At 42.9% G+C, this 20,625-nt stretch overlaps 2 protein-coding genes and 1 long non-coding RNA gene across 11 annotated transcripts in view; 1 reads left to right on the forward strand and 2 right to left on the reverse strand.

The window, feature by feature from the left end:
- Window positions 1-478, reverse strand: part of LOC308195677 — a 72,985-nt gene extending 72,507 nt beyond the window's left edge. The window contains exon 1 of the long non-coding RNA XR_013951715.1: window positions 338-478. This is a non-coding gene — a long non-coding RNA (uncharacterized lncRNA). The remainder of the gene's footprint in view (window positions 1-337) is intronic.
- Window positions 75-3,922, forward strand: MYOD1 (myogenic differentiation 1). The gene is made up of 3 exons (XM_080593531.1): window positions 75-888; window positions 2,373-2,451; window positions 3,080-3,922. Exons 1-3 carry the CDS (start codon window positions 328-330, stop codon window positions 3,328-3,330), a joined length of 891 nt encoding a protein of 296 aa, XP_080449657.1. The 5' UTR covers window positions 75-327; the 3' UTR covers window positions 3,331-3,922.
- On the reverse strand, window positions 956-20,530 carry LOC308195675 (uncharacterized protein). 9 transcript variants are annotated; one of them, XM_080593535.1, is made up of 8 exons: window positions 19,293-20,530; window positions 17,297-17,430; window positions 15,875-17,046; window positions 14,307-14,417; window positions 11,143-11,274; window positions 8,930-9,577; window positions 4,884-5,075; window positions 956-1,083 (listed from the first exon to the last, which is right to left on the reverse strand). In XM_080593535.1, exons 3-6 carry the CDS (start codon window positions 15,942-15,944, stop codon window positions 9,507-9,509), a joined length of 384 nt encoding a protein of 127 aa, XP_080449661.1. In that variant the 5' UTR covers window positions 15,945-17,046; window positions 17,297-17,430; window positions 19,293-20,530; the 3' UTR covers window positions 956-1,083; window positions 4,884-5,075; window positions 8,930-9,506. The 9 variants fall into 9 exon arrangements, with proteins under 9 accessions (XP_080449661.1, XP_080449660.1, XP_080449665.1 ...); XM_080593534.1 differs by having other exon boundaries at window positions 15,875-16,017; window positions 16,864-17,046; window positions 17,297-20,530; XM_080593539.1 differs by having other exon boundaries at window positions 8,930-9,007; window positions 9,134-9,219; window positions 17,297-20,530.
- Window positions 20,531-20,625: the final 95 nt, after the last annotated feature.

The following is a 20,625-nucleotide window of genomic DNA, read 5'->3' on the forward strand; positions in this document are numbered from 1 at the left end:
CCGGCGGGCAAGGGAGGAGAGCGGGGCGGGCGGCACCTGCGGCTGCCGGGGCCCCCCCACACGCAGGGGCCGGGGCTCCGCGGGGGCTCCGGCGTCCACGGCCCCCTCCCCGCCCCGCCCCGCCCCGTCCCGTCCCGCCGGGGGGCTCCGGCATAAATAGGGCCCCGAGCGGCGCTCCCGGAGCGGTGCGGCTGGGGAGGGGGTCGGCGGCGGCGACGGCAGCAGCCAGCGCTGGCGAGAGGGTGCAAGGGTCTCCGCCGCTCAGCAGCCCGCACGGAGCCCCCCGCTGTCCCCGACCCGCCGCGTTGCCCCCTCTCCGCCGCCCCCATGGACTTACTGGGCCCCATGGAGATGACGGAGGGCTCCCTCTGCTCCTTCGCGGCCGCCGACGATTTCTACGATGACCCGTGCTTCAACACGTCGGACATGCACTTCTTCGAGGACCTGGACCCCCGGCTGGTGCACGTGGGGGGCCTGCTGAAGCCCGAGGAGCACCCGCACCACCACGGGCACCACCACGGGCACCCGCACGAGGAGGAGCACGTCCGGGCGCCCAGCGGGCACCACCAGGCCGGCCGCTGCCTGCTGTGGGCATGCAAGGCTTGCAAGAGGAAGACCACCAACGCCGACCGCCGTAAGGCCGCCACCATGAGGGAGAGGCGGCGGCTCAGCAAGGTCAACGAGGCCTTCGAGACCCTCAAGCGCTGCACCTCCACCAACCCCAACCAGCGCCTGCCCAAGGTGGAGATCCTGCGCAACGCCATCCGCTACATCGAGAGCCTGCAGGCGCTGCTGCGGGAGCAGGAGGACGTTTACTACCCGGTGCTGGAGCACTACAGCGGGGAGTCGGACGCCTCCAGCCCCCGCTCCAACTGCTCCGACGGCATGGTGAGTGCCCCAGGGAAGACGCCCTGTCACAGAGGCCCCTCGACCTCCATCAGCCCAAACCTGCGTGGGGCGAGTCACCTCCTCCTGTCCTTCCCATAGCTGCTGGCTTACATCCTCCCCGGGCAGAAGATGAGGTCCCTTCTCCTGCCTTGAACTCCAGCAGCAAAGGGCAACAGGGTCCCCATGCCAGGCTCTCTAGGAAAAGAAGAAAAATCTGTTACATGCCTTTCCCAGGGAAAAAAAACCCTGGGAGAAGTTAGGCAGGTTTCCCTGTGTGCTGGGGGAGCTCTCAGGGAAGCAGTCTGGGATGGGTACCTGGGAACTCAGTGAGGTCTGAGCCCTCCTCATGCTTCAGAGCTCCTGGGGCACCTCCGTTCTCATCCTCGGCTGTGTCAGTACTGCGAAGGGCAGCAGCGAGGGAGGTCCCCTTTGGTCATGGTAATTACAGGGGAAAACTCACAGGGGAACTGATAAAGAGTCTGGGGTTTGTTTTCTGCCATTCGTCGTGATAACAGGACAGTCTAAGCAACGGTTGTTGTCTTTCTTGACCTTTATGAAAAAGGTTCTCCATTTCTCCTTGCACTTCGCCTCTCCAAAGACATTGCCCAGCAATAGAAAAAAGACCCCAGCCTTTCAGTCCTGTTCTTTCATTACCGGGAGGGGAGAAGGGTTCCAGAGAGGCTGTCTCACCGCCTAATCTCTTCACTGAGGCTATAGGCTTGGACTCTGTGCTCTGACGCAGGGGTGGTGGGATGTGGTGCCTGGCATGCGGGACAGCTGCCTGGGATGGGATCACAAGGGCACTTTAAGACTTGAGATGATTTTCTATTTTTTGGTGAGGATAATCATCTCTGAGCTGAATATATGGGACTGAGACAGTTGGCAGATGGGAGACAAGATTTACACAAATGACCCCTCCTACAAATACCGCCTTTTATTTTCTTTTCATGGTAGATTAAAGTATGGGAAACAAATATATTGGTCCAGGACTAGGGGCTTTTCTGTACAAAATGGAACTGGGAAGAGAGACTGAAGGAAGTCAAAAGGGACAAACATAGACTAAAGGCTTTTTAAGAGGAACTCATGTTTGGAAAAGTCTTCGAAAAATTAATCAAAAAAAAAAAGATTGGTTCCTCGCTTGGACACCCTATCGTAAAATGAATGTAGGCACAGGGCAATAACAGGTGAGAATGTTGGAAAACCTCATCTCCTTGGTAAAACTACAGCATTAGTTGTAACAACAGTGGTAATTTTCCTGGTAATTTTCCTTTTGGAACAGCTGTGCCACATAAAATATTTTGGGGTGATTTTTTTTTTTTTTTTGGCAAGTTAAGATCTGCCTCATTTGAAGACACAAACTTGATAGCATTTTAGCCAGGACTTGAGTGTTAGGGGACTGAAAAACAAAATAAGATAGTTCTTGGGATTTGAGGAATAAGCTGTCCCCCAACCAGTGACCTCACTCAGATTGTTCTCCTTTCCAGATGGAGTACAGCGGGCCTCCTTGCAGCTCTCGTAGAAGAAACAGCTATGACAGTAGCTACTACACAGAATCACCAAATGGTGAGTATCTGCTGTAACGGCAGTGTGAGAAACACGGCGACAGGGACAGCCAATGCAGCAGCCTCCCCTGTGCCTTCTCCGTCCCTGGTCATTTAGCTGACCCCAGCTGGGCTGAAGAAGGAACCTGCCTTTTCAGCCAGCGAGCTGCTGATGCTAGTAGAAGCATCGGATTACCTCTAGATGTATTTGCAAGTATAGGGATATGTTATAGCTGCATTTCCTACTTCGTAAATATAACATCTGGATAAAAACGCATTCCTCTCTGCAATTAATCTTCAGTTTTTAACCATGTTTTGCATGAAGACTGTTCTAACCAGATATCACTGATCCAAATTAGAGAAATTGCTGATGGAATTCCAATTTTCCATTCCCTTTTTATGTGCTGAAGTGAATCCCTGGATCCACCCTCCCCGAAAAGTAGCATATTTTGCTTAGGTCTCTTTCATTTTGCAAATTACAATTTCTTTTGTGATAATTGGCATCCTTCGTTGATACTCATTTCCTTTGAATCTTTATATGCTCACAAGTGAGTACTTTCAGCCACTTGCTGGGGTTTTATGAAAGAACTACATCCTACTGACACACAGTACTCATTGGATAAATTGATCATATCTTTGTTTGTCCTTAGATCCAAAGCATGGGAAGAGTTCTGTTGTTTCCAGCCTTGATTGCCTCTCAAGCATTGTGGAGAGGATTTCCACAGATAACTCCACGTGTCCCATACTGCCTCCAGCTGAAACTGTTGCTGAAGGCAGTCCCTGTTCCCCCCAAGAAGGAGCAAGCCTGAATGATAGTGGAGCCCAAATTCCTTCCCCCACCAACTGCACCCCTCTTCCCCAGGATAGCAGCAGCAGCAACCCCATCTACCAAGTGCTATAAAGGCAGGTCCAGCTGGACTGCACTGAAAAGAAATTGCTCCGTTCTGCCAAGCTCTGAGACCTGCCTTCTAAGACTGAAAAGACTTCAAGACTTGTTCCAGTTTTAAAGTATCATGCAAAATTCCTTATATAACTTTTCAAACCTGTATTACATCAAGATACACCTAGTTATTTATTGGTTGTTAAACTAAAGTTATTTAATATATCTAGAGATAAAATTGTATACCATAAAATGGCCAACGTTTTATCTGGGCTTTGGAGAATAGGAACCTGGCTCTTGAATGTGGAGGAAAACAGAAATCTACAACAGCAGTGGCATGACAGATCCTTCCTATTACCCCTTGTTCTGGCCAAAATAAGGTTGTGGACCATTTTTTGTAAAACATTTTGTATAATTGTAAATAAGAGTTGCTTTGGAAAAAAAAAAGGAAAAGGAAAAAAAACCAAAAGATTAAAAACCAAACAAAAAAAGGAAAAAAATATTTAATGTTGCTTGGTTTGTTGTGCCAAACTTTTAACTTTATATATTTATACAATGTGGTTGCCAAGAATGTTTTCAACAGTATTCTAAATAAAGACCCTTATTTATAAAATCTATGGCGTTATCTTGACTTTCATTAGAGCTTCTAGAATTACTAGTGCATTTAGGAGCGGTGTTAAGATCGCTGCCCTGGCAGGAAGAAGATACAGGCTCTGATTCAGCAATGAAATCAAGAACATGCTTCAGCTGCACTACTTTCAATTACTTTGTGTAACGGCATTGCTGAACAGGGGTCTACCTTCTTCACGTATCTTAGCAATTTCTAAACCAAGTCTTACACATTGATGGTCTTTACAAAATAGATTTGTGAAGTAAATAAGCATATTTCTCTTCCCCCCAAGTTTACAATTACACTGTAGGACTAGAGCTTACAAAGCTCCATCAGAGCTACGAGTCTCAGTAACTCAGATTCTTCAACGTTCACTGCAGCTACCATAAGTTAAAGTCTTGTGACCATATTTTGCAAGACCAGGTACTACACGCTTAGATATATGTTCAGATTATTCCATTCAAGTTTTAATTTTCAAGTGTTTGTACCATGTTCGTATCAGGTATTAGAATTTAATTTCAAGTGAAAACTGTCATAAAGTTCAAAATATAGGTCACAGTTTTCCTCAAGTTCAGGTCAGAATTTAGGTTTTAATTTGGATTTGAACTTTATGCACCTCTGGCAACACTACTCCAGGGATTTATTTCTTGTTTAGAGCCTCGCTAAAAATTACCGGTGGGGTATGTTTCATGCAGTATACATGTGTAACCTTGCAAGCTTGCCCTGCTCAGGGTTAAGCCTGGAGCAGATTGTCATTGATAAGTAACCATCGGAGCATACCTGTACATTCAGACAAGAATAACCAGCAGCTACAGTCCATATTCAACAACCTGTTCCTTGTCATATCCCTGTGATTTATGGCTTTTGTTTAAACTTCACAGTAAAACAAACAAACAAACAACGAGATAGCAGCAGCTCTAAATACTTAGGTGATTATTACAGAGGGAATTTGTGCAGCTCTTACCTCTTAAGCAGGACAAAGTAAGAAGGGAACAGCTCATCAGCTCCCTCATTGTGTGTGGTGACCATGGTGGATGACAAACTGGTACTCTGAGGCACGGGACCACTGCGCAGATCGGAGGGGACTCTGAGGCAGGGCTGTCCCCTCTACACCTTCATCAACGTCCAGCTCTGTAAAGGTGTCCCACTGACTTTGCTGTGGGCAGAAAACAGTCCAGGTTGTAAGTGTTGAGCTTACCCCTTTTCCCCCTCTTATTTACCTTCATTTTTCCCTTAAATATAAAAAGGAAATGAACTTGCGGGTGTGCTCATTCATACTGTCATGAATCAGGAGTGCCTCTGCTAAGGTGAGAAAAATGCCCCATGCTATTTTGATCAAAGCCACTACCTTTAACTCAAAAAGCTAAAGAAACACTGCTAGAGCCCCACAAATCAGTACTTCACATATAAATTATAACAATTTCATTGCCTCCAGCAAACAAACAGGCGCACAATGAAAAAAATGCTTGTGAGAAATACCACGACCTTGTCGTCTTTGTACTCCGAGCCTGGTAAAAGCATCATGGATTCAAATTCACAATCACGATAATGGCAACCAAGAAATACTTTTGCCAGCTCAGGGACTAAAAAGACTATTTATATAAACTGGCAGCACAAAGCTGCCGCTGTCTCACTTTGAGACCCCGCTTCTATAGGACACAATAGGAAGCACCCCGCCGTACAGCTGGCACGGCACGACGGCCGCAGGGTGCTTGTGCCCAACAATGTACATGCAGTTCCACGTGAAGTCATGTATATTGCATTTCAGTGATTTATTTTAGCAACCCAAGTTTCCACATACTGATGTTAATGTTACAACAGAGAGCAAGCATTTAGCACATCCCAAAATAGATGGATGGATAAAGATGAAAAAAATATTCATAGATTTACTGTGCAGAACCCATCTTTTTCCCACTGATGTCAGTGAGAGAAGTCCACAGGAGCAAGACCAAAGGGCATCAACGCTGATAAATACACACTTAGATTACAGCTATATTTATTTTTCAACTTAAATAAGAAAAATATACACCCTGTGCAATTTTTGCCCGTCTATTTCTAAGGCAGTATTTTTAAAATAAATGCCTGAAATTACTCTCCTCATTTGTGCATCAAGAGGATGGCATGTTGCTGACGGAAGTACAACCCCGTCCATGTGCAAACATTTCAAAGTCGGAAAAAATTTGGATTCTGAGCTTTGTTTCAGTTCCAACTGTGACAAGGAACATAAGCAGAGCTGAGGAACAGATAAGACTGACCCAGCGTTTGCAAACTTTGGTTCTTAAATTGGGCTCCTGAAAACGCATTTAGGGATCACCCTGCAAGGCAAACTGCAGTCTAGCTGGGTCTACAGACACACACCAACAGTCTGAAACCATCGATTTATAGCCTATGGGTTCCGAGTCGATATTCTGCAGGATGAAGATTGAAAAAATCTGAATCTGGCCAATGGCACTGACATGCAGAGCTTAGGGAAAACTGAGGAGCACTGCAAACCAGACCCTTCCTCTTCTCAAGCTGCCTTGACACGGCAAGTCAGAGCCAGACCCAATGTAGGTGTGAAACTTTTCACTGAAGGTTTTAGAACTGTTTGATGCTTCCTACAGAAGGCTACCTCCAGAAAGTCAGATAACTACTACTAATTAAAGAAAATTAGCTGCTCTTGAACATGAAGATAAGTGTGTATCTTAGCAATGTTTGGTTTGATTTGGTAGCTTCAGAAAGCTCTGCTGAAGCTGCATGATGAAACCAGCACTATTGGTTTATCTTACTCAAACTTATTCAAACTGTTGCAATGGATAAAGAGAAAGGGCATAAATGTGTATGTTAATTATGTATGCTAAGTGCTTTGGTTTTGAAATTTCATCAGGACATTTACAAATATACAAAAATAAAGGGATCTTTTTTCTATTTTCAGAATTTTAAATAACAAAAAAGTGCAATAAAATTGCCTTTTTTAAAAAAAAAATAACAATGTTATTATACACCCTTTCCCAAATTATCATTGAGACTGCTACAGAAATATTCACAAACTAAAAATTCAATTTTAGCTGTAAGAAAAATATTAACTACTGCTGGTATATTTTTCCTTTTAAAACATTTTATCTGTATCCAATAGTAATAAAGCAATATTAAATTGGCAGTTTTGTACCAGATGCTGTTCTTTTAAAATGACTTGTCATTTTGAGCACAAGATAAAGACCTTATATCAGACCTTACTGAATGTGGAAGGAAAAACAGTTTGCATTTTACAGTTTACATTTTGCAGAGATACTTGAAAGCGCAAAATCTGCTCATTTCACTCGTAAAAGCAGTATTATCATCACCAGAAGAACCACATCCAAAGGCAAAACAGAGGAGCAAACAAGATACCACCTGCATGTTAAATTAAATTATTTCCCTCTTGATTAAAATTATTAATTTGTTCCTTGAAATCAGTGGCTGAGCTTCCGACTTCAGTGGGACTAGTTTCAAGCTGCTGCACATAGTACCGCCTGGGAGAGTGCCCACGTAGCAGCACAAAGCCACGCACTATCCCCCTGCCGTGCACCCTTGCCTGTGTTCAGCTCACTGACCCATTTCTCTCACAGCGGCTTGGGATACGCTGATCCCCAGAGCGTAACCACAGGCTTTACAAGCTCACCCTATCTTGAAAAACAGAAAACAGAAACTATCCTCCTAATAACGCTGAAAATCTTCAGCGTTTCCAAAACGTGTGGCTGACAGAGCCCGCGACACCAGGAGATGGTATGAAGGTCATTTTGCATAACTTCCATTCAGCAGTCGGCTTCGCTAGCAGTGTGCAGAATTGTCTTCCTACCATCGGAGTGCGCATCTCTGACAGCAATGCTGCATTCAGCGTGCGAGAGTGCGGTATGGAAATAGTAGGCCCAATGCCAAACATCCCAGAGATCATCTTGAGAGGTATGCCTGAGCCCCTCACTAAGCACTACTTACTACTGCTTCTCCGCTAGCCCTGCCTCAGCCTTTCGAATCACATTTTTCAGTAAATCTGTTGCACAGCCATGACTTCCTCTCCTTGGTCTATGCAGCTCCCTTCTCAAAAAGTTTGTTGCACAGCTGGGAATGACATTGAGTAGAGACTAGTGGCTCACCACTCAAAATTTGAGATTTCAGGGCTAACAAGGGACAGAATGAGCCTTAGTGTAATACAGAAGAGCCCCCGCATTGTCCTTTCCCACCCAGGTCCCATCAGGAATTAGGAACTTCAGTAACTTTTATTTACTGTATGGGTCTTAACAACATCATCAAGTGTGGTATTTTATATAAGACTCAGGGAATAACCCCATATTCGTCAGTAGGCAGGCAAACACTGAGTATGAAGTGAAGCTTTCCACTATTTATATGAAAATGCATTTAAAATTATGACAAAAAACTAATAACCTACTTCAGTGAGGTTGTGATCGGTATAAAGGGTGTTTTTTTTCTTGTTTTGTTTTGTTTTTTTTTGGTTTGGAGTCAGATTCATTCAGAAGTCTGGGTCTCAGCACAGTCAGCTAATGTTGCAAGTGCATGATTATAAAATGGGTCTCCCAGTCTTAAGGGACCAGACCGGGAGGTGCTGGATAAAAACCTGCAACTGTGGAAACCCTCCGAAACATCAGTCCTCCCTCGGCAGCCTGAACTGACCTTGAGCTATTTATTTGTCCAACAGCGGCATCTGCTGGATAATTTGCAGACTGCATTTCTTTGTGAGGTCTACTCTTGGTGAGTTGAATGTTCTGTTTTCTCATCTTTTCATAATGGAAGATCAGTTGGTGGAGAAACGGCAAAAATATTTACTGTCTTCAGTCACCACCTGGAGCCCCATACACCAGGGAAATGCCAAGCACTTTGCTACCAAAGAGCCTTCTTGAAAAAACAGGAGACAATTGGAAGGAATAGCAGTTTGTTCGTTTTTTATTGATGCACAAATCTGGAGAAATCAGTCTATTTTCCTTTGGGTATGGCCTGAGCTGTTAGAAATGGTGCTGGGGGAGACAGGTTACTTACCAGAAGGCAGGGCTTGCAATGCCATGGTCCTCTGGTCCTCAGTGGTACACAAACCTCGGCATGCACAGTCACCTCCACCTAAAATGCAGGTGTAGAACAGGACAAGCTGAGAAAGAGTCTTACATAATATTTGGACAGAACAATTCAAACTACGCAAGGAAAACATTAGCAAGTGTAGAGGTGACATACCTAAAGATCATCTACCTCACACCTTGGCCATAAAACATTCCTTTCCTTCACATGGATGCTTTACTTCTGAATCCTCAAACGAATGCACATGGCTGACGTATCTGAAAGACAAACCCTGATTGACTTTTGTTTTACCTGTGGCTTAGCTTCACGTTCTGGGAGGATATAAGGGTCCTCTTGGTTCACTGATGACCGCTGTGTGCAGTGCCCTGTGTCTGACTGACTGCGAGCCAGGATGGTTGTTTGTTTCTTTTTTTTTTTTTAAGGAGATGATCCATCACATTTGGAAACAGATGTCCTGTGAGACCTGTGCGTTCAGCTCATGACCGTTTCCTCACATGTGGTTCTGTTTGAAATAGGTGGTTTCGACTAGCACTGTGTGGCAACATTACAATCCTGCCATTTGTGAGAAAGACTTTTCATTTTCAGTTGGTTGTTCACAGAAGAGAGTCAGCAGGCCTGTACAAGTAAAGCAATGCCTTGTCGTTACAACTTTCTTTACTTTGCCTTATGCTACTTGTGGGTTTCCCAAGGCTGAAACTCAGACAATCCATGTGCCTTTTATGCTAACAGGCATATTTTATTCCTACTTGCTGCCACGTGAGTGGAAATTATATTATTGCAATTAATAAGCAACTTGTGTTTTTTTCAGCCGCTAGAGGGCAGCATTTCTATGAAAAAGAGGAACTAGATGATTTCTTCAGTGCATACATATATATTTTCTTCCTAAACTTTTATATAAATCACTTCTTCAATTCAGGTACAGCATTTCACACCACGACAACCGAAGAACGTACTGAATTCCTGCCTTGTGTAACTTCATCGGTTTTACTGGCAATTGACACTGCGTTGGCACCCTTATCTGTAGGATTTATCACAGCGAGGCCAAATTCATGGCTTGCGAAGATTCACTTCTATGTGAAAAATCACAGCCGTTTATGTCTATATGGCAAAGTATCCCTGTGAGTTGAATAAAGGTGGCTAGGATAAAAGCTGTATTATAGCTAAGCATTTACACAACAGCTTGTAGATGGAGTCCTGTTCTTCAAATAGGCCGGCTAATGCTCCCATTACAAACATAATGCCATAGAAATACAAACGTATACAGGGAAGAACATGTGTCACACTAGTCATTTCCTTCGTTTTGGAAAGGAAGCATGGTATGCGCTCAACACAGATGCTCCATGCTCTCGAAGGCGGTCTTCTAGAGAACTAAACACTTGAAATAGCTTGCAGTTTAGAGCCAGCTGCACAAAATGTAGGCCCAAACATGCCTTTAGAAAGCTGCACAAATGCCAATTACATTAAACGATATGAAAAAAGCAACAAAGTAATGTGCCTAATTAACAAAGCTAGAGATGGAGCCAGCCATTTGGTTTGAAGTACTTCCAAGAGAGATGTTAAATCCAATGGCCAGGGCAACTCTGGAAGAAATAAATTAACATGCTGGGTTAATATTTCAAGCTCTGTGGGCGTAAACTGTGTGTGGTGAGGGGAAGCAAAGGTAAAAATATCACAGGGTACTATTTTGTTTGTTTGTTTGCCAAGGACACTTTAGCTTTTGCCATTTATTTATTCTTCACAGTATGCTAGAAAATATGCAAGATGACAAAGTTATTGGCATTGCGTCACTGAATTTCCTAAACTTATCTTTTTGCCACCTGTTCAATCAATCTCAAGGTCAAGAGAAACCATTGTCTTGAGTGAATGAATTACAGCATAGGCACATTCGTGAAAAATACATTAGCAGTGTTCTTTTATCTTTAGTACTGTGTGCAACCACAGCTTAAAGAAGCCTCTTACCATAGGGCTTCTCTGAGAAATAAGATGTAGTAGTTTGTGCGACTATTTTTTTGTTTGTTTTAAATTGGTTGGAAACAGAAGTGCTGAGGTACTAACAAGCCAACTCCTGTTCCTACCCCTGCCATCAGTCCAGTTCCAAAGAGTGATTATCACTATGGTGATAAGTGCTATATACATACATACATACATATATATATAAATAAAAGACAAAACTTACTCACAAGCATTATAGGCCTTTGACTTCAGCCTGGGCGTGGAAGAGGAAGGCGCTGTTCTGCTGTCAGCTCTGCCTGGTACAAATTCTGAGGAAATGACATCAAGGCTCAGGTCTTCAACATCTCTCTTGCTGTCTTCTGTCATGAGAAAGATATTTAGGTTAAACAAAAACAAAATGCAAGCTCCTGCTAGCTAAATGCAACCTAGTGAATTGTCCATGTACGAGCAGAACCAAGATTCTGTGGACCTCAGGTCTCTTCTGTCTATGAGCAGGAAGGATCATGATTTTCCACTTGAAGCTAGATAAATCTGTTCTAGAGCTCTGCGGTTAGAGATGTACTTTCCTTTCTCACTTTAGAATTACAAAGATGTCAGAGAATGCCCTATACATGGCTTTGTTCCGCAATATTTTTTCTGGGTCCCATATCTAAGAACTGACTGATAGCTGTCCAGTCCAAAATCATAGATACCAGTCATTCAGTAAGCTCTGCCCACCACAAACTCCCAAGCCGCAGCAAGTACTGTGGCTTGAATCCTTTCCAGAACTCATCTATTGGCAGCTGTTTCCATCTACTCCTTCTTGAGCAGTTCTGCCCAGTCCCTAGGGAAGAGCAGACTGTCACTGCACTGAACTTGCTTGCTGTGAGCTGGTGGCTCATGTTTTACCTGAATATGTCGCTTCGCCTCATCTGCTCTCTGGTCTCTTTTTGCAATAAGAATTCTGAGTTCTGCTCCTCATGAATGACAAAAAAAAGCCGTTCCTTAGATGTGGATGACAAAACGTTATTCCCTCTTTTAAATACAAATGATTATTATTAGAAAGACAGAAAAGGCTGATCAATTCATTTAATCCTCACACCTGATAGGTAGGTAGTGATTCCTGCACATTTGTTCTGCAGCTGAAGCAACATACTTTTGACACATCTTTGCTTTGTGGTGACTGAAGGCATGTGACCTTCAAGCACTTCACGATCATCAGCATTACCTGTGGCTTTCATGTGGTGGGATTTTTTTATTTGCTTTCTTGAGTTTTGGTGGTTGTTTTCTTTTTTTTGGTACATCATGCAATGTACAAGTTAAAAAAAATATATCAAAACCCATGTCTACTTCCATGTCTTCTATTTAAGACACCAGTGGCTACATTTCCAGACATGCAGCTGACCCTTTAGAAATCTTGGTTGGTTGAGCAGATGTCTAGGTACATAAGGCTCATTTATTAATTTTTCCCCATCACTATTTATGTACTTGTTAACTTGCTCTCTACAGACTAACATTTATTGGTCAGAGTTAATTAAAAGACTTTTTTTTTTTTAACCAAGTTAATTAGTTTCATATTTTCACTGCTACAAATTTTACTTGTTTTGATAGACCATGTCTAGCCTGATTTCCAATTTGACTAAATGTTCTTCAGACCTCCTGGACCTTTGACATGCATGGCTGAAAATGCAAGCCTTAATGCATAAACATCATTTTTTCTTCCAAAGTACCTCTAAATACCTCCCTAAACACAAGACACATTCTGCAGCTCCTACTCAGTCTTTGCTTGGGATGGGGGAGAAATAGTTGGTAGGACAAGCAACGTAACATAACGTGGAAATGAAGCTGAAGAAGAATCTGTTAACAATCCAAATGCAATCATCTGGGTTTTATCCCAACCAGTACTGTATGTAGTTAAATATAGTCAACCCCCCCCACCCCCCGCCCCCAGTGACCACATAAACATACACTCAGGAAAACTGGCAGTAATTTCATTGAATTCCCACATCACCTTTTCTGGGATGTGCTGTTCTTTTAAGCATACATTTATTTGCTTGGCTTACGTGGTGGTCAAACTGGGCTACAGAAGAGCAGCACCACTCTAGCACTTCTGCATGGAGATCTCTTCATCTGCTGAAGGGCTCTTAAGGGAATTACAGCGAAAAAGCAAATAAAAAGCTAAACTACTTCTAAACACATAAAATACCATCTTTTTCTCTACATTTTATTAGGTAGGATGCCTGTAAGCTAGAGAACAGTCCTAAAAGAACCCATAGGAATATATTTTATCTGTAATTAGTCTGAAAAACCCCACAGAAAGCAGGCCCATATGATGGATTTTATGCATACTGGGTACCCCTTTTCTCCCATCCTTTCACAGGAAACCCCTAAGTATGCTCCTGTAGTAGCTCTTGTAGGATAGGCATCCATCCTAGAGGCACAGAAAGATCCACTTTGACACAAGAACAGAGCCCATCTAAGGAAGATCCACTTCTGAATTCTTGGTGGCCAACTCTGAGCATCTTATGCCACCGTGATCTTTCTCGGCTTCCTTGTTATTCCTCAGCCCCTTTTATTTCTGGAATACCTAGAGGCAAGGAGTACAACTGCAAAGCCTGGCAGAATCCACAGATGAATCAGACTGAATCAGTAAACAATGACTAAACGCACAGTGTCTTAGGAACAAGCATGCCACTGTGCTTCATAAGCCAAACCATTTAAATACAGGCCTACTGCAGATCTTGTGTATTAGCAGGAATATCTCAGCCACAATCTGTAGGGCTGGTACAACCCTTTTGCACCATCGTTCCTAGAGGAGGCTTTCCCAGGTCCTGGAAACTATGAACAGAGCATCCTCCTGCTCCCTGGACTGCACAGTTACAGCACATCCCAACAAGGGAAGGCTGAGGACAAGCTAACAGAGGTGCCATCCGTTCACTATTAGCACTGATCTAGCTCTCAGCACCTCACTTAACTGGAACGAAAGCCTACTATTTGGCTCAGGAACAAGCCAAAATCAGGCAATCTGCATCCCCAGCAGCTGGCCAGAGATTTGTGACAGAAGGTGGATTTTGCTTTCCATTCACTCACAGTTGAATTGTATAAATCCTGGTTATTTACTAAAGAAATGCAGCAGATTTCATCCTTAGTGCCAATTATTTAACTAGCATGACTGGAACTATTATACTTTATATCTCTTCATATGCAGCACACAAAGAATTACTTTAACAGGATTAAGCATCATATTTCACAGGACCGTCCACATAAATATTTACAAAGCTAGAGAACAGCAAAGACATCTCAGAGTTATTGATTCATGTCAAATATTGAGAAGCTGGGTTAATCAAGGGATTTAAGCACTGCTTTAAACATTTGAGTCAGCATTGCTGAGATTTATTTCAACTATTCTTACCTTTCAACACCAAAAGTTTTACGAACCATTTATAAAGATGAAGATTTACAGGCCGTTTTCCCACCTGCTCATCTGAGAACATTTCAGTCAGTGCTGTAAACTCAGGGTAGGCTGGAGAAATAATAAGAGTTGTGGGAAGTGAATCATTCAACAAAAGTAAAGCTCTCATTTCAATTAAAAAAAAAAAAAACAGAAAGAAATGATCTAATCATTTTGATGTATTAGAGAAATAGTCAGCTGACAGGCAAGCATACGTTTTGTGTAAAATGCAGCATGTTCTCTCCTCTTCAGTCACAAAGAGACCCTAATTTATTTTTTTGGTGGTTAAATGAAAAAGATATACTTGAGGCACTGAGAACTGCACACCTTGTTCAAGAAAAGACTAGCAGCTCCTGTTCTGTATTCTGTAAATTTTATACGTGACATATGTATGTCTCTATCTATGGGATCGTGTCTGTTGCTGTGTGTTCATGCACCTGCAAATTAGCTGAGATTTTAAAAAGTCACTACAGCATTAGTAGAGTTTCATTTTCAGAAAAAGCTGGCTAGGCCAATCTCAGAAAGGCAAGGACCTTTGATGACTCTCCAGAACAGATCACCTATAAATAAAGCCAAATCACTAGCCACTTCTGAAACTCTAGCTGTAGTACATGGTAGGAGCTACATCGATCAGCTCTATGTGCACGTATTTACTCTTTTAGACATGTAAATTTAGAGCCTTCAGGATTACTTCACTCAGCTCCTAGTAACACGTATTTAGCAGCTTCCATAAGCATGTTTTCGTTATGCGCTGACATGAATCTTCCAATATTGTAAGTTGAATTTCCCTTGCCACCAGCAGCTTGTTTTGCTGGATCTTGCCTAGATCAGCAAGACAAAGACAGAGACAAATCTATACCCTTCACAGAAATACACTTTGCAACAAAGCGACACATCAGCAAAGCTGTATGCCTTATTTCAGTTACTTACAGTAGATTTTCCCTTGATTTCTTGAGGAACAATCATTTCTGTTTTGGGGAATGCTCATCAAAGATAAATCGTGACACTTTCACTACAGCCTTGACTGAAGTACATCTAGAAAAGGACACCATTTCTGATCAACCTGTATGCTTCAAGAGAAGCACAGGGCCTGGCCCAGACCAGCTACGTGCTGGATTCAAGCAGGTGTTGGGTGTAAGACAGCCATTTGCAGCACTTGCTGCCCTTCTTGCCAGGAAGGAAGAAGCAGTCTTCTCTCTCCCTATGAGAAACAGCGTCTGGAAACCATCTGAGCCCTTTTACAAGCAACAGAATGCTCCTCGTTTGTGTGCGCAATCCCAATCGTATTTACTCAGTTTCACCTCCCATAACCAAGTGGATTCAGGTGGGAGTTTCTCTGAGTTAATGATATGAGGAAAGACCAATGACAATCTCTAACATAAGACAACATTACTTTCATTTTTCTCCCAGAGCCATTTCCATTTAGCTCATAGTTTGATATCCATTCATGCAATGCTGACGTTTCTACACTGGCACTCTTTCTGAAGGATCCTAAAAGGGTCTGCAAAACAAAGCCAACCTTCACTCACAATCAAACACGGCCCAGGACAAACGGATGGAGAACAAAATGCAATCCAGCAGGCGGAACGCAGCAAACATTTCTCATCTCGCAGCAAAGCCACGCAACGCTTGGAGAACATGGATGAATATGAAGTCCATATTCAAGCAAAACCTAGGTAATTAGGGAGAAAAAAATAGCTTGATAAGTATACAGGAGCTAGCACTCAGTCTATCCAGCTTCTATTCCCATGGCTACTCTCCCTAAAAGCAGCATGACTTCCTTGAACTGGGCTTTGTGCTACACAGCCCTTCAGGCACGCGGCACCTCTATGGCCCCCTCAGTCAACATCAAGCACCAATCAATTATTTTCTCCCTCATTCTCATTCTTTCCATGGAACGCTTTCATCCAACTATTGACCGTCCAAAGGGGTAAATCTAACCTTTCAGAAAAGTAATATCATCTCTGCAAGTGCAGCTTTGTTTGTTTTTAAATGAGTTTCAAGGACAGAGCGAGTACATTGCATGTTGAAGTACATCACAGCTTTACATTTCAAGACCTCAAACCAAATGATTTACAAGGATCAATATTAACAGATAGAGCAATTCACAGCATGATGTAATCTAGAACTGATGAAGAACTGCATAGAAATACTGTTGAGTTGTCATGAATTTAATACAAAACAGCACAGATTGAATTATAGCGTTCGAGCATTACAAAACTGGTATTCCAGCCCTGTCTGCCTTTTGTTTTGAGATTACAACTCTTACAAATAAATCTCTCCCTCTCAGCTTCCTCCAGCTTTAAAACATTTTAAATGTGCCCTCCAACTGTATTCAGAGATGCACATAAAGTCACAAGTTTTCTAAATGTCTCTTTTCCCTCTTTATTTTTTTTTTTGCTTTTCTTAGAATGGTCAACAAGTTTTGTAAGAACCCTTTTGTTTGAATATAAACTGGCTGATGTACTCAGACTCGGCAGGCTTGAAATTAAGGAGCTACTGCTTCATTAGTAGTTACCATTGTTGGTCTCCTTGTCGGGCACCTCAGTGAACGAAGACGCTAAAGAGTTGTGCAGAATGAGATGCTCTTGTTAGACTAGCAAAGCACCAAAACAAAGCTTCCTTGTGTGCTTTCCGTACCTACACAACACTCTGTGATGTTGATCTATGAATCCAGCATCTTCCTTACGTGGTAAAATGACTTCATACAAAAAGAAAAAAACGTTCAAAGGTTATTAAGTTTAGGTATATTAGGGAACGTATGCTCAGTCATGCCCCACCCCCTAAAATGAGAGGAAAAATCCCTTGGAGTTCAGATGAGAAACCAGTGAGCTTCTCGACTAAAGCACTAAGTAGAGAGCAGGGGATTTAGAAATGAATAGCACACAAACCTACAAGCTAGGTTTTTCTCTGTGGACAGAATTTAGGCTTTTGTCTGAAAGACAACCTACCTTTCATTGTATACTGTTACCCTGCGGATACTGAAGCATAGGGCAGCAAAGGTGATGCCAGGACACCAGACACAGAGGCAAAAGAAGGACTTACTCTTCCTGTGTCATCAGAACACAGGAGGCAGTGGGGTGACCTAACACAAAGGATAAAATTAGCGAGAGCACTGATTCTTTTCTTCTGTTACGCAGGAGTTTAAAAAATAAAACAGACTGATGTCTCAAAGCTATATTTTTGCTGTCACCACCAGAAGTGTTGATTTAGAAGAACAGCAAAGGTTGTAGGCACTCCAAATGACTTTAAGAGGACTGCTCGAACTGCATCTCTACTCTCCTGGGTAGCAGCTGTGCAACTCTGGCCTCTCAGAAGGCTCCCACACTGAAAAACCTTTCTACACTCCACAGCTTTTTTTTCCCCCTCCTTTAGCCAAGCTTTGGTCAGCCACAGCTCAAGGCAGATCATCAAAATCCCTCACCAGAATCAACTTGGGAAATAAAATGTAATTCCAAGGCCAACACCTTTTAACGCATTTTGAGAATTTCTGATAACATTACCTGCTGCTGCTTTACCAGAATCCTTTTCCAGACTGTGAAATATTTGAACCACCTACCAAATCTGTGCCTCCCGCTCAGGTCTCCCAGCACTCTTAAAACTTTATTAGTTCTTTTTGGCAAGTAAAAGTTAGGAATGTAACTATTAATTTAACTTAAAATGACACGAGTTATCAGGGAAAAACTAGATAATTCCTGGACACGCACATCCAGCTTCATATGAAGACCTCCCTGTTTAACTTCTCTTTCCTGGGTGGAGAAGATACCCATCAGGGAGGTATAAAGAGTCAATGACCTGAGAGCAGTCCAAGGGATCTAAACTTCTACTCTTTCGTTCATTTCATTCATTCGTTAACTTCACTGCCGTCAGTGGAGCTGTATAGGTGATCAAACGCATGATCCTGCTTCTGCAAATTACTGTATTGTCTATAACACAGGGCTGAACGCACAGAGGAGACAGACAGCTATTTTGGAACTGAAAAGACTGAACATGGACATGCCTGACTGTGACAAAAATTATACAGATGTTCATCCCATGTACACAGTGAGATTCTATAATCCACTAAGACCTTAAAAATCACTGCAGAGTAAGGGGAGACCCTTCAGCATCCCAGCAGCTGAAGACAGAGACTTGTGGTTTGAGCCAAAATAAGAAATGGTTGTAACATGGATATTTTTCGGTGGGACTAGAGGGGCAGAAGTGCTGCTACACAGTTTGGGATTAAATGAACCTCTATGGAAAAATTTTGCCCCTAAATTGGAATATCTTTGAAAACAATTAGGTTTGCTTTATCTATTGTAGTTCAAATATTTCCATTTGAAAAGGATTTTATTTTATTTATTTTACACAAAACCAGAATTTTATATCACTACAGGGAAGGCTTAAATCAAAACTTTGATGATACACAGCACCTACTGGACTGAATTAAAACATTCATTTTACATAAATCAACTACTACCTAGTTGATAATATCAACTGTCACTAATTAATTAAGTTAAAATCATACTATAATCTTCAGTGCAAAGCATTCTTTGCATTTTAGCAGGTAGATACTTTCTGCTACATACCTTATTTAATAAAGATCTTATTTTCTAATAGTTTCCCCCTTAAACTTCAATAAAAACTTGGAAAATGATGTTCTCTTTTCCTTTTCCACATCAAAATAACGTATAAACTTATTTTTCCAATTTATATTTCTAAGACAGCTTCTCATTTCGGTGCCTATTTTGCTCCAGATCCCTCAGCTCCCCCTCACCCGTTAATCTCTGATTTGGAGCCTGCTCACGGACCTTTTGCAGTAGGCAGCTCTTGGTGGCTGCCAGCTCTCCTTTCCCAATTACAGCCTTTGTATCTTCAAAGAAACCTCACAGGTCGCTTTAGCGTGGCCTCTCCACCTGAGCCCATGACAACTGCCTTTAAGCAAACCTTCCATGTTTTAACACGTACCTTCAGGTCACTTCTAAGGTCCTGGACCAGCCTCCAACAGACACCCAGGCTAGAAGGGAAAACGAAGCAACAGAAGCTGCAAGAAATCCCTTTCATCCCCGCAGTTGCCCGAGATCTCCGTACTGAAATTCCTAAAGAGGAATCACTGATGGGGGATAAAGTAGCATGGAAGGCAAGAGCTGATGAGCTGGAAAAGAGCCTCTATAGCTGTGGATGTGCCACCGGCCTGGGATGCACAGATCCTCCCTCCTGGGTTAACCTCTGTAACTCTCAGTCTGCCCTACCATGCGTCCCCATTGATCCCTAGATCTATTGTTGTGAAAGACAGTAACTTAGGGCAATTATAAAATCACATTGTGATTTTGTTTTTCTTGTCATTGAGTTATCATCCCCTTTTCCTTTCTTAACTCTGGGCTCACGTTTACAGACCTGCCCTCTTCTCACTTTTTGCCTTCTTTCTGGCAATTTGCAAGCCTTTTAGATAACTTTTCTGTGCTTGTGATTCTCACATTTCTCCCTATACCACCAGTCTTTCTCTACTCAACCCAATGCTCAGGTAGCTGGTAGCTTTTAAGAGATTTTGTCATTGTCTTAAGGTAGTTAAGTACAGCGTTGCCTTGGCTTAGCCTCACTTTCCCTTTTCAGTTTCACTGCCAATAGCAGTAACGTGCTCCCTATTGCCTTATCGTCCTCCCTTTTCCCACAAGTCACACAACACCCAGCTCCTAGGCTTCCTTCTACCCCACCAGGCTCAAGACCAACCTGTTACCATTTTTACTAGCAAATCTGTCCTTTAAGCCTCTTTGCTACATCCTGCTGCAACCACTGCAATGTTTTCTTCTCCACACCCCAAACACATGCAATGCTCCTTGGCAGCCTGAGCCATATGCCTCCCCTCGCCAACCCAACCACACCACCTGCTGAGTAGCAGCCCTTCACTTGTTCTTTGCTGCTTTTCCAGCATGTCCAAACCTCCATCTCCCTTTGAGGCCCAACCTAACTGTGTTCACGGAATCACAGAATCATCTAGGTTGGAAGAGACCTCCAAGATCACCTAGTCCAACCTCTGACCTAACACTAACAAGTCCTCCACTAAACCATATCACTAAGCTCAACATCTGAATGTCTCTTAAAGACCTCCAGGGATGGTGACTCAACCACTTCCCTGGGCAGCCCATTCCAATGCCTAACAACCCCTTCAGTAAAGAAGTTCTTCCTAATATCCAACCTAAACCTCCCCTGGCGCAATTTTAGCCCATTCCCCCTCGTCCTGTCACCAGGCATGTGGGAAAACAGACCAACCCCCACCTCGCTACAGCCTCCTTTAAGGTAC

This window comes from Anser brachyrhynchus, assembly GCF_964034855.1.
Source record: "Anser brachyrhynchus genome assembly, chromosome: 5".
NCBI lineage: Eukaryota > Metazoa > Chordata > Aves > Anseriformes > Anatidae > Anser > Anser brachyrhynchus.